Source organism: Aquila chrysaetos, chromosome 1 (genome assembly GCF_900496995.4).
Source record: "Aquila chrysaetos chrysaetos chromosome 1, bAquChr1.4, whole genome shotgun sequence".
In the NCBI taxonomy this organism is placed as follows: domain Eukaryota; kingdom Metazoa; phylum Chordata; class Aves; order Accipitriformes; family Accipitridae; genus Aquila; species Aquila chrysaetos.
The window spans coordinates 45,706,250-45,724,979 of record NC_044004.1 but is presented as its reverse complement, the minus strand read 5'-3'; the positions used below and the strand labels follow the sequence as shown (position 1 = coordinate 45,724,979).

The following is an 18,730-nucleotide window of genomic DNA, read 5'->3' as shown; positions in this document are numbered from 1 at the left end:
CCCAGTAGTGTCCCTTTGTGCTGAAATTATTTTCTGAAGAATTTGTGCATAAATGGGGATCAGTTCCAGTGTAAATTTTCTGGGGAAAAGAATTAAAAGAATTGCTCTCTACCTGGCAACAAACCTTAAGTTTGTCTTCCAAAAAATTTAAAACACTAGGGCTCTTTTAAAGTACCAAATTGGTAATACTAAGTTATGTTCATTTGTGTAAAACCCATGGGCTTTTGCTTATTCATCTATCAGGGTACTAGATTATTAGTATGGTATTAGATAGATAGATAGATAGATACCCATACAATTAACATTTCTCCTGAAGATCCCTATGTTCTTCACAGTAGGAATAATGATAGAGAATATTTTTTCATATTTCTGTCATGTAGATAAAATAGCAGGAAACTGTTGCTGTTCATCTTCTGGGAAAAAAACCACTATTTTTTTTAATAAGATTCTTGAAAATGCTTCTGAATAAAGAAAAAGGGAAAGAAGGGAAAAACAAACCACAAAGTTTCATTAAGTCATGTTGAAATAGATATGGATAGGTCTATTTTTAATATTTGATGGAGTTTAGTTTACAGCTGGCTCATCTGAGGAATTAGCTTTTCAGGTACTTGGTGAGCTATTTAAAATTTAAGGATTAAAAGCTCAAAGGAATTTATAAAAGAAGCCTACTTTTTATATTTGTAAATTGAAAAGCAAAAAGACATTTGATGGGCAGCAACCTCTGGTTTGAATCTCTTCAGAAAAGGGTCTAATAATTACCCACATTTATACTGCTAGTTATAATGGATGCATTAATTCCTTGCAAAGTCTCCTTAGAAACACTAGACTTTTAAACATAATCAAAACAGACAGCTGGGTCCACCCTTTATGATAATGTGCCATGCAGCTTTATTAATCTGACCTTTGGAAACAAATAAGAAATTTAATACTGCCCCACCATAATTGTTAGTGGCAGGCATTTTAGCAGTCTTTAATTTGTACTTCACTTTAATATCTGCTTCCAGTTATGATGTAAACGTTAACAGGTTCTGACACTGTTAATAGTGTTGCAGTGTCTGAAGCAGTGGCAAAAGAGTGTGCTTGGCATAAACTAGAACATGACCTTAATGGATAATGAAATGTATCAACCCTTGCTATTCAAATAGTAAGGCAAAAAATGAACATTGTAATTGTTTCAACTGGCATCTGAGTGATATACAGTGCTGCAATAATTGGGAGTGAGGGTGGGGGTGGAAATCATGTTCACCAGACTCATCCTTCAACGTTATGTAAGTTCTGATTGTCCTTTAAGTTGCTTGCAAGAGATATCTGATGTGAGAAAATATGTTCCCAATATATAATCAATAGCGTTCTAAACAATTCACAATGAATGCAAAAAGTAATTCTGTTTTAGATGATATGAGTAAGGGAATTTCTCCTGTGTAACGCAAATATGTTGGGTTTTTTCTGCATAAGTGTTCTTAAAATAAGTGTTTTATAGCCTATAAACAGCACAGAAAACCTATCTGCAAGTTATGTTAATAGCTATTAAACTTTAGTGTTATAAATGTACAATAAAAAACAGTGGCACGGTACCTGAATTAAAAAGACATCTATTTACAGGTATTTATTTTAAAACAATGTAAGTTAAATAGAATTTATTTCTGAAATACCAGTACATGTGATCTGTTGCTTCTGAATGTTATGTACTTTGCCCGCAGTTCACTTTTTCTTTCAGGACAACCACTCCTCTCCTTTAAATACTCTTTTATGAACAGTCTAATTGAACTATTGCCTATATCAGTTTTTAAGTTCATATCTAAAAAAAACATGCTTGAAAGCTTGTAAAGATCCCTGTGGATTTTTAAAAGGATCTCTATGTATATCTTTTTCAGTGATATAAATACCATAGCCTCCTTTTTGTTCACTAACAAGGTATTACAGCAGACTATTTTAGATAAGCTTATATTGAGACAATACTGAGATCTTCTGATAAAGCAAGGGTTATGCTATAGAAGAATAAAAAGAAATAATGAAAGTTGCTTTCCCCAAAATTCTAACATTGATTCTTTAGCTGTTACATTGTATAGTTATTTACAAGTAAAATGTAATTTTCTATTGTAGTAGCATTATAATAATTTCTAACATACACTATTCTTTTTTTAAAATCTATTCTAAAAGGAAAACTTCAAGGTGTTAAGATATGAAGATTACCTTGCTTCAACAGTCTGCAACACAAAACACAAGTTGCTCTTTCTATCATTCTGATTTGATTATTTTCAGTCGTAACAACTGCCTTCTACAACACAAGTACTGTGAATTTACCTGCTCCCACTGGCTATTATATGCCAAACTTAACTAAGATACTTATGGTGCTGATACAAAACATATTTTGCTCCTCATTACAAGAATACTAAGGTTCTGCAAAGGAGCAGGGTGTGCAGAAGAGATGGGTAACATTTTAAACCAGTGTACCTAAATGCACCAAAGCCATGAGAGCTTTAAGCTTCACAGGGAATGACCCATTTTACATTCTTAGATTTCCATTGTTAGTGTAATCAAATTAATATTCACTACATGTGAGAAACATGACATGCATAGGCTACAGACATTGCACTAATGTTTATATTATGTATATTAGAGGATCCAAGTATACTTTCTCATTGCATTGCATTCTCTCTATGAATTTAGTGCAAGTCTTCAGTGCTCAAGAGCCAATTCAAATTACTTCATAAAGCCATCTGTGGTTTGTCTACCTCTTTTAAGAAGAAAGAAAGAAGTAAAACAAAGATAGTATTACTGAAAATACACATATTTCAGAATATTTATTCTTTAAAGTGAAATTAAGTCGTCTTAAGCACAGAGGAGAATCTTAATATATGAAATTACAAAGCTTTTAGCATGAATTTTTAACTTACAAAACTCAATATTATTAATAACAAAAGAACAGACTAACTTAAAGAAAGTCATGTTCATTAACTTTTCTCAGCCTACACCAGAAACAATGGAAGAAACTCTCCAAAACATTTGCAATAGAGTGTTCAAGTTAAACAGTAACTACTTTTACATGGAAACTTTTAAACAAAATTTGCATGAAAAAAAATTTAAAAATTCAGAGTCCTAGTCAAACTGTACTGCTATTCAAAGTCATTTGTGGGTCACATATCATTAAAATTCAGACTACTAATACATTTAAATTTAAAAAAGCAAAATTTCTACATTCATCCTTTGAGTGACTTCTTTAAAGCTAGTAGAGTCTTAACAGGAATGAATATGTATGCCAGTAAGTATTCAGGACTCCTCTCCCCTCCCCCTGCCAGTGTTGAATCTCTTCTCTGCTATATCTGTTCAAATGAAGTGTTTGTGCACTACTGAGAGATCTTCATGAATACTGCTGAAAAGATTCTCTCTACTCAAGTTCAAAATGTCTGCTCTGAAATAAATTTAACAATTTAACAGAATGTAACATGAATTTTAGAAGGACATGGATGAATTTAAAAAAAAAAAACTAGACAGGGATACCAATCTCTTGTGTTAGCTCTACAATGCTACTACATACAGAAATAACCATTATATCTCTTGTTAGTATAGATATATCATTTTGCAGAAGAAGAGTTCTTGCCTGGAATTTTGACACAGGCCATTTTTTTCCTTCCAAGTTTCTGAATGGCATGGATATTACATATGAGAAGAAAAATGAAGTCAGATGTCCATTTCTCTGCCTTAAAAATACCAAAAGATGAAAGAAGTTCTTTGTGTATATAATTCCTAAAGGTCCTAACAAGTCAGATACATCTCACATGAATTTCATTCTATTAGGAATGCAATAAAACACAGTTGGAGAAAATTTTTGTCTTCGCCTTTTCTCCATTATCATTATATAAATAATACATATGTGTATGATAATATATATGTATTATATATCAGTAGGTATCTCTGTAGTGGTCATCAGCATATGTGTGACCCCCTCACATAGCTCTAGATTAGTGGCAGTTATAATGGACATGTGCATTTAAGAAAAATTACAGACATATCTTGTTATTCCAATTCATTTTCTGAACATACAGCAACAGCTGTGAATTTTTCAGTAATTTACAAAAACTTTTCAGACTCATTCTGGCTCTTTTGCTTTCTAGTTATTATCTTTTTAGTATACATACTTGTTCATTGCAAAAGTGAACTTAGAAACTTCGGAGCCAGCCAACAAAGTTATTTCTAACTCCTATGCTGAAATATGGACACCAATTGTAATATAACACTCAAGAAATTCTATGTGATACTGTTCATCCCCTGACACCACCATACTAAAACTGCAGACAATTTTTTCACTGGTATGGAATGTACGTCTGTATTTTAAGATATGGTAAATGCTGCAATTCTGTTATATTTGACCCATGCTGTACTCACTTGTTATTACTTGAGAACTTTTACTTACTTTCTTGACTAACATAAGGAACATTTACCTCAAGACAACAACCGGTGAGTCAAACATATTCTTGCAGTTTACTCTGTTTATCTCCATGGAAATACACTAGTAGCAAGTTTGACTAGGTTACTGTACAAATAATGCGCTGTGTTGACAGACAGATCTTAAAAAAGCTAGAATTCAGATTCATCAATTAATACCTTGTTTAAAATAAATAAGAAAGCCTTTTCACAAAGCTGTATAGTAGAGCACAGACCTTGCTCTTAATGTATACTGTCAAAGTTTGGGTATTTGCACTGTTATCAAAGATATTTCCTAGAACTGGTATCTGACCCTCTGACCCACACACTTCACTTTCTCACAATTAGCTTCAGGTCTGTTTAAAAATAAGATTGTAAGATTAACTGTTACATTAAAATTATCTTCACAGATAAAGAGTTATGTTTCTTTTCAATGCGTGTCATAATCTGACTCCGAATTGATTCAGAACCTAGGAAAAAAAATGGCATTTTTACAGATGATAATCATGCTAGAGCCATTCCAAGGTGATAATAAATAAATAAAACATCACAACATTCAGTTAATAACACTGTGTCTGTGGGTCTCTTCTAAGAGCATGGAAATGAAAAGGAATTGAGAATTGTTCAGGTGGAAGACAGAGCTGCATTTCTTATGGCAATCCTTAAGTGACAAGAGATTTGCGTTTCAGTTGCCTAGGCTTTGAAGGAGAATGGAATAGGATAAGAGGGATAGTATCTGACACACTTGCTTCAAACCATCCTCATACCACCTCTTAAAACTTTATTCACTCAGGTAAGTTGGAACATAATGACAAAGCAAAAAACTTCAGAACGAAGAACGCTGTAGGTCAGATTATTTACGAGCTGCACTCCAATGAAAATGACACTTTCAGACAAACACTTACTAGCCTTCCTGCTGTTACGTATATTCTCTAAAATACAACATTTTTTTCTGGTATGTACTGCTCTGCCAGAGAAGGGTTACTACAGTGTAACAAACTAAAACATTAATCAATTCAGTCCAGGAGGACTGCAGTTCAGATTCTAACCGTACTCACATAATACAAGTCTGCTGAAATAGAAAATTAGAATAATTTGATTGAGCAGACATAATGAGTCACTGGATACATTACAGAAAGTAATGAAGTGCATTTTTTTGCCATAGTTAATTGGTTTAACATGACATAAGACGCTGATGCCATGTTTTGTGCATCAGAATATACACAGCTTTGTCCATTACCAAAAATAATAACAGCCACCCATATCACAGGATAGGCATAAGTTTGCTCACCCACTGGCATTTGAGAGTATCTCAAAAGAAGTTGTCACTTTTAAAAGTTACTGCTTTAATTAACGCCTTACTGGTTTTGTCCCTTAAGTTCTTTCCATTTTGAGCAATCTTAAATTTTTCTCACTCCTTTTCTTACATTTATCACTGTATAGAAAAAGACTGCAACACTAATCTGGAATCCCAGACAAGGACACAAATGTTGTGCAGGTATGCTAACTTTTTAAGCAGTAAAAAGCAAGTAAGATATGCAAGTGATGCCCATATGGTATCTTCTTTATTTTTGGTAGCTAAAAATCATAAAAGGAACAGATGTTTCTTAATGATATCAGAAGAGTCTGGCAATATGTTCATAATAATAGAGAATTATATTTTTGAAACTGATCTGTGAGTCAACATTGATTTCATATTCAGATTATTAAGGTAAGCATTAAATGAGAGGGACTGAATACAATTGGAAACTCGGGCTGTAATTAAAATACTGTCAGTCAATATTCTCCTGTTTAGTTTTGGGTGTTAATAATGTTCAAAGCTCAGATCAATAGTAGCTAGCAAAAATTTTAACAGTATACTATACAGTCAGTCTCTAAAGTGTACTTAAGTGTTCAAGTTAGTATCATTAAAATTATTTGCATGCACATTTTGCAAATGCTATGAAAAGTGTATGTTTTCCAAATGTTAGCTGAAACAATTTTTATATCCTTCAGTAGCTGTTCTTTAAGTTCCTAAAACAAATAGCCAAAGTTACACAAGTTATGTACAGTATCATCTCATTGATCAATATCAGCAAAATGACCACCTTACTCTCAAGCTGTTGTGGTTTAACCCCAGCCAGAAACTAAGCACCACGCAGCTTCTCACTCGCTGCCCCCCCACCCAGTGGGATGGGGGAGAGAAACGGAAGGAAAAAGGTAAAACTCGGGGGTTGAGATGAGAACAGTTTAATAGGACAGAAAGGAAGAAAATAATAATTATAATAATAAAATGACAACAATACTAATAAAAGGACTGGAATATACAAAACAAGTGATGCACAATGCAATTGCTCACCACTTGCTGACCGAAGCCCAGTTAGTTCCCGAGCAGTGATCCACCCTCCCTGGCCAACTCCCCCCAGTTTATATACAAGGCATGACATCACATGGTATGGCATATCCCTTTAGCCAGTGTGGGTCAGCTGTCCTGGCTGTGTCCCCTCCCAACTTCTTGTGCCCCTCCAGCCTTCTTGCTGGTTGGGCCTGAGAAGCTGAAAAGTCCTTGACTTTAGACTAAACATTACTTAACAACAACTGAGAACATCAGTGTGTTATCAACATTCTTCTCATACTAAACCCAAAACATAACACTATACCAGCTACTAGAAAGAAAATTAATTCTATCCCAGCTGAAACCAGGACACAAACCTAATTCAAAACTGGTTTTTAGCTTTTTTGTTTTGGTAGATTTTCTCTGGTTTTGCTGCCGTTGTTTTTTAGAAACATGTATTAAACACGGCTTTTCTATACTGAAATTAATTTTAATTTCCTAATTAATTTTTGGTTCTTAACAGAAAAGTTCTCATCAGAAATGTTACCAGTTAACTGAAATATTTTGTGACTCATTTCCAGCATGCCCGTGTTTTTCCTGAGCAAAGGAATTGAGATGACTTTGAGGTTTGGCAAACAGTTGATATGTGTCACTAGTCAACCTTCTGGTTCTTTAGACATAAAAGTTTTCTGGAATAATGTCAGAAAAAAAATCTACTTTAAAGTTTATCATGTACTTTATTAAAAGCACCTGAAAGTCTCCAAAGTTAAGCGTAAGCTGGGAAGAAAATTCTGCACGTTGCTTAAATACAACGCAATTTCTGATACTGGCAAACATTTTTTCATATCATCCCCAAAATACCTATTTTATCATCCACTATAGGTTTGGAATAAAATGTTCATTTGTCTGGAGGAGTTAACACTGGAGAAGAGAAGTCATGAAGGTAAAATTGTGACTCCAAACCAGCAAGTAAAATTTAGCAAGGCTTTAGTTGGTGATTGCTTCCCTTGTTATTTTTTTTCATATTAAAGACGTGTTATGAAACTAATTTCATTCGTATTTTGCACTGGTGATAGTCATTTTCATGCATGAAAATTCTCAGAAATATAAGGAAGTTTGCCAGCGTACACTAAAATTGTAAATTGTTAACATATTATTTTACATAAAAACAGTGTTGCTTTTTTTCAAACAGTGTACACAAAGATCTGTTATCCATTAAATGAAACAAAAAAAGAGTATCACAGATCAGAGAGAGATGGGATTAGTGTCAGAACAGGGCATGTTTGAGTATTGGCTTCTATTTTGGTGTGATTGACTTAGCGGCTGACAGCAGAAGTAACAGATGGGAAAAACAAGTGGGTCAGAAAAATGTCAGGAGAAAAAACAAACACTACAAATGAATAACTTTGTTACTAAAATATGAATAGGAATCAGATTTATTTTACAGCAATAAATGAAGTGAAATGAAAAATTACTAGGCATTTATAATATAATAAAAGATACAGAATGGTGCTTGTTACTAACATCTTGACCCTGCTGAAGTCAAAATGCATTTGACTTTAATTTTGCTGCAATATCCTCCTCTTATAAAAATACAATCTTAAAGAAATTCTTGGTAAAAATTAGATACTGAAATACTGATATCAATGGAAGTTACAAAGCACACCAGAGACTCCAGAGTTTCATTTGGTAGGGTTGTTTAACATGAGCTGTAACTGTCCTCTGAATTAAGAAGATAGCATTGGTTCTGAAAGTTTTGGAACGTTTAAGGAACCACAGAAAATATTTGTGTCCTTTTACCATATACAACAGCTGTCATATGCAGAGAGTGTGAGGAATACTGTTAGAACCGTGTCCCAAGAACCTGGGGATAATTTGCCTATCTCACAAGAACACATGCAGAGCACAACACATTTAGATATTGCATGTGAAGGGTAGTTCCTCATTGATAACGCAGGAACGTTTATGCTGAAACATTAATTTAGCCTTGTTTTGTCCAAATCAACCAGTGTTTTAAGCAGAAACACTTTTAATGTCTTATATGCCCTAAGTTACAAGTGAAATAGAAATATCTTTCTGAAACTTTGCGATGACATGGAAAGAGAACACATGAAAACAAATAAGAAATTTAAACAAAACGCAAAAAAACCCCAAACAACAAAACAACCCCAAAAAAGCATTAAGCAATTAAGCATATCTGTATATATACATTTTCAAAAGCCTACTCTGTGCGTGAGTAGTCTTTCAGACCACTGAAATCTTCCAAGTCGAATTGTTAGTTTAGTCAGAGACATGCACAGCATGCAGGAAGTTTAGTAGATTAAAAATTTCCTCAAGAGATTTTAGAGATATAATCATAACAAATTTTGTGCAGCTGAGCACCAATTTCACTGCCTGTTTGGAGATAATGGATATCTCCTTTCCTTTGACTGTAGCTGTGGGCAATATTTTATAAGCCTTTGAAAATTGTTTCTGTGGTTAGCTAACTAAACTAACAGCTAATGATTATGATGGGCACTCCTAACTAGCTCATTATTTTATTCCTACTTTTACTTGTTCCTCACATATATACCATAACGACCATACATCTGGCAACAGGGGTGGTAGGGGGAGTGTGAAACAGCATAATATAAATGAAATAAAACATAAAAATCCACAAAGAATGTCCAACTTCAGGATTCTTCTTTGTAGATAGAGGCTTAAAGTTTGTGATTTCTCTAAAATTAAGTATTCACAGATATCTTATTTCTGTAATCTAATCTGAGCTTTCACAGTCTTTTATATAATTTGTATTAAGTCATAAGACAGGAAAGGTTTTTGAACAATACATCAAGGTTTTGAACTCACTACATCTAGAGATGATTCAACTATATATTGTATTACTTCAGAAAAGAAAATTATAAATCACAAACTGGTTGAAACTGAAGGGGTTTTTTTGGTTTATTTTACCATGCACACTCTTCAAATGAAGGAACATAGGTCCTTCAGATGATGTAAATTATGATATAATCATAAACAATATAATTGTCCTGACACAACTCCAAACAACTATCAGATTTAGTTTGACTTTAGAGGCCCGTGTATAGCCTTAGTGTGAGGGAAAGCAAGGAAATTGAGATTCATGTGTACTGTGATACATAAATAACCGAATTAAGAACAGCTAACTCGGGTGATATGATTAAGCATTGCTTCCTAAGGCAATAAAAAAGATATAGGTTAGTTTGTCACTTAATTCCCTCCTCTCTTTGTAACATTTAACTGGTGTTCTTTCTTCTTCTACCTTCCCTTTGTTTTCCTTTTTAAAGTACATCATTTCCTACTTCTACAAGCAACTGAAATATCAAGACAAAAATCTTTGCCTCTATTGGCGATTTTGCCTTTCACTGCTTGCTCAGCAAATTTTTAACCAAGAGATTTGGGTGTTCTGTTTTTTAACAGACTTTATATTAGAAAGAAGCATGAAATCCACAATTTGAATTTCTGAACTCTTACAATTTTATTGATACAAGGCTATTTCTTTAACCTGGATATTCTATTTCATGTAGTGCTTAGCCACTGGCACAGAGTAAGGTGCAGTGAAAGTATAAAAAAATTGTATGCAAAACCCACAGATGACAGTAGTTTTGCAAGGCAGCCTGCTAAGGATATGATTAATTTGTGCATAAATTAGAATCACATCCAGTTATAGATTCACTGAATGGAAAGGGAGAAGCTAAAGTAATGGTACTGATGTTTTATTGAAGTATAATAAGCATTCATAGTCGAGGACACAAACTTAGTGAGAAGCTGTGCAGCCCATCCCATCCAGAGTACAGCAGTCAGCCTTGTTCATCTCAAGCAGAGTTCCAAAAATAGTAGCTTATGCATGTACTTTCTACATTCAATCCCCCTTTCCTAGATATATTTTTGTCATTTTGAATACCAAAATACTCAGCAAACAACCTGTCTGGATAATTTTTTACCAACAATGGATGTTAGATTTGTGATAATTACAAGAATCTCCACATTTTGAAAATAATAAGCACTTACCTTTATTTCTTGAGCTTTCCTGATTCTTTTCCTGCTGCAATTAAAAGTAGAAAAATATATTATTTACAGAATTAGTTACCACAAAAATCACAAACATACAGATCCAAAAGAGACAGTGTAGTTCATCCTCATTCCTGCTCCAAGATATAATCAGCTACACTTCACCTGCTACAGAAAGATTCCTATATAACCTGGTTTTAAACTCCCCTAGTATTTTTCACGTTTTTTTCACAATAACAGTGATTAAGCACTGGAATGCATTGTCCAAAGAGGCCATGCATTCTCTGTCACTTTACCTCTATCTTGTGAGATGCTCATAATTCAACTGAACAAGACCCTCTACAATCTGATATAATTTTGAAGTTAGATCTGCTTTAACTGGTTGAACTAGGTAACTGTAGAGGCCACTGCCAGCCTAAATTAGTCCATGATACGGAGAGGGTGTTCCAGAACCTTGTAAAACCTGAAGCAGTGCTTAACTGTCCTCAGTTTCATCCTGAATGAAACTTTGCCAAAATCCCCTCAACTACAAATAATATATTTTTTTATTATTTTTCCTGACTTGCTTGCATCACAGTGAACACAGAAAACATTTAATCTTTAAAGGAAAACAAAGTCATCTTCTCTTGTTTCAGTTATCTTCCAGTCTTCTCTTCTTCTATTTTTAACAATTTTTTTAATATATGTTGCCTAAAGTACTCCACTATTCCAGTTCAGAATTGTCTAGAACTAAGGATTTTTTTTTAAAATACATCAGCTCTGTAACTGCATCAGCAACACATAACATATATTGACATATTTCAAAATAACATTTCCCTTCCAAAAAAAACAGTGTGACACAGCTGATACAGTCAACAAGTTTTTCACTAGGATCCCCTTAGCTGTTCATTCTAACCCACCAATCTTTTCCCATACCACTGTTACCTAGTTATTTCTCATTTTGGATTTTCTTTGAAATACCATTGTATTATTTTTCTGTCAAAATGTGTTTAAAAATAACTTAAAAATAGGTTAGGAGATAATAGGAAAAGATTCCTTCTACTGAGGGAACACCATTCCACGTTGAGAAAACAATCAGCTGATAAAGCTTCTGAATCTCTTTTTTGAATAAGCAGAGCAAGTCATTCGCACACCTACATCCAGAAGACTAAACCTGAGCAAGTTGTTCACGGAGTAAGAGATTTTATATTTCTTCTTATGTAAAAATACCTATCTTTTACATTTTGAAGACCAAATTTGTATTTCTATTATTCCTTAAAAAGTCTGTGTTTGAGACATTGGTCATGTAAGTCTTTTAGTTATTATTTCTAATGACAAGAACAGGAAAGGAGGGCAGAGAGCCGGAAAGAAGATTAAAACAAGAGTTAGCACTGGGGTACCTTGCAACCCAAATCATTCTATGATTATGATTGACCAGTATCACATCATCTGCACATGGTATGAAACAACTCACAGGTAATTTAAAACCTCACAGTGGTGGATATTTCTTCCATGTTCCAGTTAAAACAATAACTGTTGTATAACTCATATATATTAATATAGTATTAGTTCTCAATACTAGTACAAAGAACTGAAATTATGTCAACCAGTGGGTATGTGTGAACATATTGCATATATGAAATGGGTCACGGCTAGCCTAAGTAGGCATTTGACAGTTTATGAAGTAATAGGCAAATGCTTGCGAGGCTGATGATTAGGAATCCACCAAATGTTAAGTAAGTGTGTGTAAGGTTTGTGCGGCGAGGTTTTTTGGTAGCAGGGGAGGGGGCCGCAGGGGTCCTCCTGTGAGAAGCTGCTAGAAGCTTCCCCAGCTCCAAGTCGGACCCTCCTCTGGCCCAGGCCGAGCCCGTCAACGATGGTGGTAGCGCCTCTGGGAGAACAGATTTAAGAAGGGGAACCGGTAGTGAGTAGGGGGATTGGAATGTGAGAGGAACCCCTCTGCGGATACCAAGGTCAGTGAAGAAGGAGGGGGAGGAGGGGATGCCCCTGCAGCCCGTGGTGAGACGGCAGGCTGTCCCCCCCCAGCCCATGGAGGGGAGTGGGGGAGCAGATGCCCACCTGCAGCCCGGGGAGGAGCCCACGCCGGAGTAGGGGGATGCCCCCCAAGATGGCCGTGACTCCATGGGAAAGCCCGTGCTGGAGCGGCCTGTGCCTGAAGATCGGCCTGCGGAAAGGACCCATGCCTGGGAAGTTTGTGAGGAACTGCAGCCCACAGAAAGGACCCACATTGGAAACATTCTTGAAAGACTGTCTTCTGTGGGAGGGACCCCACACTGGAGCAGGGGAAGAGTGAGGAGTCCTCCCCCTGAGGAGGAAGGAGCGGCAGAGACAAGGTGTGATGAACTGACCCCAACCCCCATTCCCCGTCCCCCTGCGCCGCCGGGGGGAGGAGGGAGAGAGAACCGGGAGTGGAGTTGAGCCAGGAAGGAGGGACGGGTGGGGGGAAGGTGTCCTAAGGTTGGTTTTACTTCTTAATATCCTTGTTTAGTTTTGATTTGTAGGAAATGAAATTGATTTTGTTTCTTCCCGAAGTTGAGCCTGGCTTTTACCCATGACCATAAGTGGTGAGTGATCCCTCTTTGTCCTTGTATTGACCCATGAGCCTTTCTTTATATTTTCTCCTCATCCCACCATGGCCGGCGGGGGGAGGAGTGAGCGAGCAGCTGCGTGGTGCTTTGTTACCGGCTGGGCTTAAACCACGACAGTAAGCGAGAGAGAAAAAGGAGAATATGCACAGTAAAAGTGCCTGTACCAAGCACAATACCTGAGGATGAGACACAGGCCTTTGGATGGCACATGATAACTCCATTATGAGCTGAATATAAGGTGGCTGAACAGAAAAAGCTGATACAGTGCTTGCTACCGGACAGCAGTAGGGCTTGAAAACCATAGGCAGAAGGGCCAGGCTAAAACTATGAATCAATTAATTAGTTCCTGAGAGAAGTATCACATTTAATACAGGACAATTTAACTGATTGTTACCAGGAACTGGGAAAATGTTACACCTATCTGGAGGATGCTGTTTTATCTTAAAGGTACCAACACAACCTCTTAGGCTGACCCACTTATTTCTGGTTCGGGTCAGAGCATTGGGCATACCTATCCAGCCTCAAGCTTCCTATAAATATACATTCTGATAATTTTTCAGAAAACTTTTTACCTTTTGTAACTTTACTTGCACAATTCTTCTACAAGTTTCTGAATAACGAAGTCTAAGTGCTGCAGAAGTTACTTCTTTTATATTTCAGCAAGTATTTATTAAGCCATATTTTCTAGTTATATTACTTGTTTCACATGCTAAAATATTGAATGAAAATCCATTTGAAAATTAATGGCATATTTACATAGTAACTTTTTTTTTTTAAGCAGCATATCTTAAATGCTCTACTTTCCATATCTAAAGTGTTACGACAGTGTCTTACTAAAGAGCCTGATTTCCCTCCTTAGTATTAGTAGTAAAAACTCATTCATAAGAAAGAAACAAGTAAAATACACACTGAAATTAAAAAATTTAAAAAAAAAAAAGAGAAGGAAAAAAAAGCAGAAAGTTCATAAGTTCATTTATTGAAGGACTCACTCTGTATACTCTGAAACTACAACTAAAGTTCACGACTCTTCTGTTTATTCATTTTGATTTCACTGTCTGACACATATCCTGTTGTTTGCTTGGCAAACATTGAAGAATTATTTCCCACTCAAGCAATAACTGCTACCATAGCATGTTCTAATTGAATTTTTAGGTTTATTTTATTTTCTGACTGACAAGTTATTTCTTCAGAAATGCTGAAGTCCACATAACATGAAAGTTTGAAAGTATGCAACTCAATTCACTAAACGCCTTCATATCACCTACATGAGAATAATCACAGTAAACAATTTGCTACATATCCTGATATTCAGTGTTAAGTATACACTGAGCTAGTTGTCTTCAATAGCATGAGAAAAACCTATGAGAATTTACTCAAGGCACTAATCTGGCCCCCAGATTTCAAGCTTTGGTTTTACACAATAGTTGCTCAAAGAGATGCTTCTTTTTCTTTTTCTATTACAGGATACTTTTGTTTGTTTGTTTTTAATTTGAAGAAAAAGAGGAAATCAGATAACTTTTTTTTTGCTTTTGTTGCAATTTATAAGGTGTATTTTTAACATTCTATAACCTATTGATAACAAAGAGAGCGTACTGATTACACTTCAGTACTAATTGCACTGTTTTATTCTGTCTATTTACACTAAGGATTTGTTATTATGGTGATTATATTAGGTTCCTTCCATCTTAAATATGTCCACATTGTACATATAAATCTTTGGAAAGAATTTAATGTCTACACCAATACATATGTCTTTTAATAGTATACATTTCGATAGCATTTTTCCCAGTTAGCATGCAAATAATTTCAGAATAAGACTTACTACCTATCTCTGAGTAATATAGAAAAATATCACCTGAAACTAATTCTGTGCACTCACATAGGTGTTTAAACTCTACCAAGGAGATTTGAAACTGATGAAAAGAATAAAGCTACAATCAATAATAAAAAAGTATTTTATAATTCACAGGGACATAAAAATGTTTAGCTACCATTAACTTAAACAATGAGGCCATCTAAGCTACGAACAACTAAAATGTATTGTTTCAACTTTTCTCATTTTGTAAAATAATATGGGTAATGATGCAGTATTTGTGGTGTTCCCTGCAACCTGATCTTACAAATCTAAGTCAATGACTTTTTTCTTGTTCTTTCAAAACAAAGAAGTGTGTCAAAACCTGTACCTATCTGGAAAGTATGTTTTCAAATTTCTCCATGACTACGCTAGAAATACTGGTCAGATACTTAAAAAAAACAAACCAAAAAGCAAACAAACAAACAAAAAAAGTACTTCTGCTTTTATTGACAATAATACATGGTGTACTACATTGTAAAGCATTTTCATGTACATGCTTAATGTTTCCTAAATACAGTGAATGGTATTACCTGAAATACAGGATATGATATGACAGGCTGAATTTAAAAGTAACTCTAAAGCTCTGATTTTCATGCTGTTCTGATTTTCATGCTGTACTAAAACTAAAGCAACAGTTTTAGTATTGCTTAACTCTTTTGACGTTTCTTTTTAAACTACAGTCAGCATTTGGTTTAGAAGATCTATCTAGTACTTTCTTCTAGTCTTCATAAAGGAGAATTTGGTTTTATTTTCATTTTATATCTCTTGAGAAGTCAGAGTGAAACTTAAGACTTTAATAGGCCAATGTAAACTCAGTGGAATCTTATTCATGATGAGCAGTCTGTGCTTATTAAAAAACAAACAAACAAAGCAAAAAAGGATTTAGAGACAAGGTGTAGCCATGTTAGCATTCAGATACTGTAATTTGTAGGCTCCCTGAACAGTTTAGTCCCACAAAGCTCACTACAGTTTTCTCCCTTCCTTTAGTTTGCAATTAGAAGAATGGAATTTTTTTCCAACAAAGCTGCAAAGCCTATAATGTCTGCTGCTTACACTATAATAAGTAGATTCTGAAGACTTAATCTAAGCATTGATTACTAGATCAGAGTAGCCTTGCCCGAAAGCAATCTTAAAAATCAAATCTTGGTATCAAAGGAGAAGAGAAACACTAAAAAGAATGAGAAAGACTTTTTAGGAAGAACAGAGTGCAACAAGCTCAGCAAAGTTAGGAAAGGAAAGAAAATGACTTCGATGAAATTTTAAAATTACAAAAAAAACAGGATTTTTTTTTTTTAATGGTATGTGTTAAGATTTCAGTGACCCCAAAAAACCAAATTTCAAGGAAAGAAGGCATTAGCTGAAAATATCTTTTCTTTTCTTTATAGAAATTATTTTTTCTACTATCTTTATTTTCTTTTATTTCAGCTGAAGATTTTTGAGCAGCTTTTTATGGCTTAGTTTTCTCAAAAGACTTGAATTTTAATTTTAAGCTGACATTCAATCTATTAAGAAAAAACTTTGCTAGCAGATCATAGACCAGCCTCAGTGTGATATGCCTTGGGCCAGCAAGGCGCTTGGTAGCAGCAAAGTGCATCCAGATAGAAAAAGAAGTCTTCAAGCCTGAACTTATTTCAAGATTACCCGGTGATTAGACTGGGTGTAGCATCTCTGAACTGTGAAATTAACCTTCTGCCTAGGGAAAGCCTGCTATAATATTAGACTTTTCAACTGGAAACACAGAGTTAAAAAATATAGAAAAATTTATACTGAAGGTGCATTAAATATAGATTCTTTATTATTGAAAGTATGTGAATTAATTTATGCAGAAAACCACTAAGAAGCAAAAACTTATGTTATCAAGTAAATGTTATAAGCACCTATAAGTTAGGAAAATCAAGTTCAGATGCTCAGGGAAATAGGAACTACTCGTCCTGATGGGAAACAAACAAACAAACCAACCAACCTCTCAGAGTCCTGGAATGTGAGAAAGGTAAACAAACATTTGTTCACCACGACAGATAATTCCACTTGCATTTGTATAGCATGTTAGGGTTTTGATGATAGTTGGCCTGAAAATAAAAAAATTCTACCCATATGCTATTTGAAAGCATGTAAATGTGTAAACATCACTGTATTAAGTAAAACATACTAATTCTGTATAAACACTGTGGTGTGGAGGAGTTAATAAACCTGCTTTTACACACATTTCTGTTTTCCCCTGTATTGCATTATGACATATAAACAAATATTTTCACCTCATTTATTAACAATCAAAGAAATTATATATATTTACTGTTTAAATAACACTGGAATAATTACATGAACCACAATATTATATTGTTCTCTATTGCTACAAGTCATCTGTAAGCAGAACAAATCATCTTGCATCCCAGGAATTTTTATCTGCTTCAATATAGCAAAATAGTTGTGAATTTAACAGTCTCCAACCAAATTAATCAGACAAGTTGCATGGTTTTGCATGGTTTTGTGTTGCATCATATTGTATCAGCCTGATGAAACGTATCGATGCAGAACATATTAGAACCATAAAAAACCTTTCTTGTGTGTCCAACAGACTGAATTCAATGTAAACTTTTTAAAACACAGTGGATAAAAGTGGAGAAAATGTCAAATTTTCTGCTGTGTTTGTGAACTAAAGAAGATCATGGATGGCTGACCACACAAATTGCTATTCTGGCAAATCATAAGTTATAAACTATTTGCAATACGTATCAAACTAGGCTCTGTAAGAAAGTGATTTAAATATATACAGAAATGCTTTTGTAAGGTATAAAAGCTCCTTTTCTAGTGCTATTTTCTCTTTGTCTTAACAGACAAATAGTATCAATATCTCTTAAAACATCCTAACATTTTGACATCATCATTGTTCAGAAATGACATGTTTGATAAATAATGTTGGCATAGAATCTTATTTTATTTGGAAAAAGGGCTTCATATTATCAATAAGGCGAGTAGAGCAGGATGGTCAAAGGGACTCTTAATGTACAGTGATTCCAAAGAAGGTACACAGCTATTTATAAAAAAGACCAGAGCTGATCTGTAAAGGTAGGTAATATTCTAGGACTAACAAAAATCCACCAGCCATTTTAGAAAGAGTAAAGCTAGTTTCTTAGCCCCATTTCAATACATATCATGTGCATTCTGTTTGTGTTTCCCTTTTTGAAAGAAGAGTTGGTATTTATAACTATGAACGTTGCACATAGAAGCATATTGACTTCCACTTAATTCTGTGTTTTTAAAAGACAAACTACATACTTGTATTACATCTAGAACCTCACTCATCAATCTGCCTGAATCATGTGCTGAGGATCTGGGTATGTGTTTGCCAGAGTGGGCTAGTGATAAAGAAGAGGAGCCTTATTTCTTTCTTGCAAAACTCAGGCAAAGTCTCCTTTTCCATGCTGGATGTATTTAAAAAGCAGCTGCTGAATTAATAGAATTCTTAAAATAAACAAAGTGCTAATTAGCCTAAAACATATGGTAGATTGTCCTTGATAT

General features: G+C 34.7%; 1 protein-coding gene across 4 annotated transcripts in view; it reads right to left on the bottom strand.

Moving 5' to 3' along the window:
* FSTL5 (follistatin like 5) overlaps nucleotides 1-18,730 on the bottom strand; it is a 335,945-nt gene that overhangs the window by 271,859 nt on the left and 45,356 nt on the right. For all 4 annotated transcript variants that reach the window (XM_030015397.1, XM_030015404.1, XM_030015388.1 and 1 more), the window contains one exon: nucleotides 10,769-10,802. In XM_030015397.1, the coding sequence (XP_029871257.1) occupies nucleotides 10,769-10,802 (34 nt within the window). The remainder of the gene's footprint in view (nucleotides 1-10,768; nucleotides 10,803-18,730) is intronic.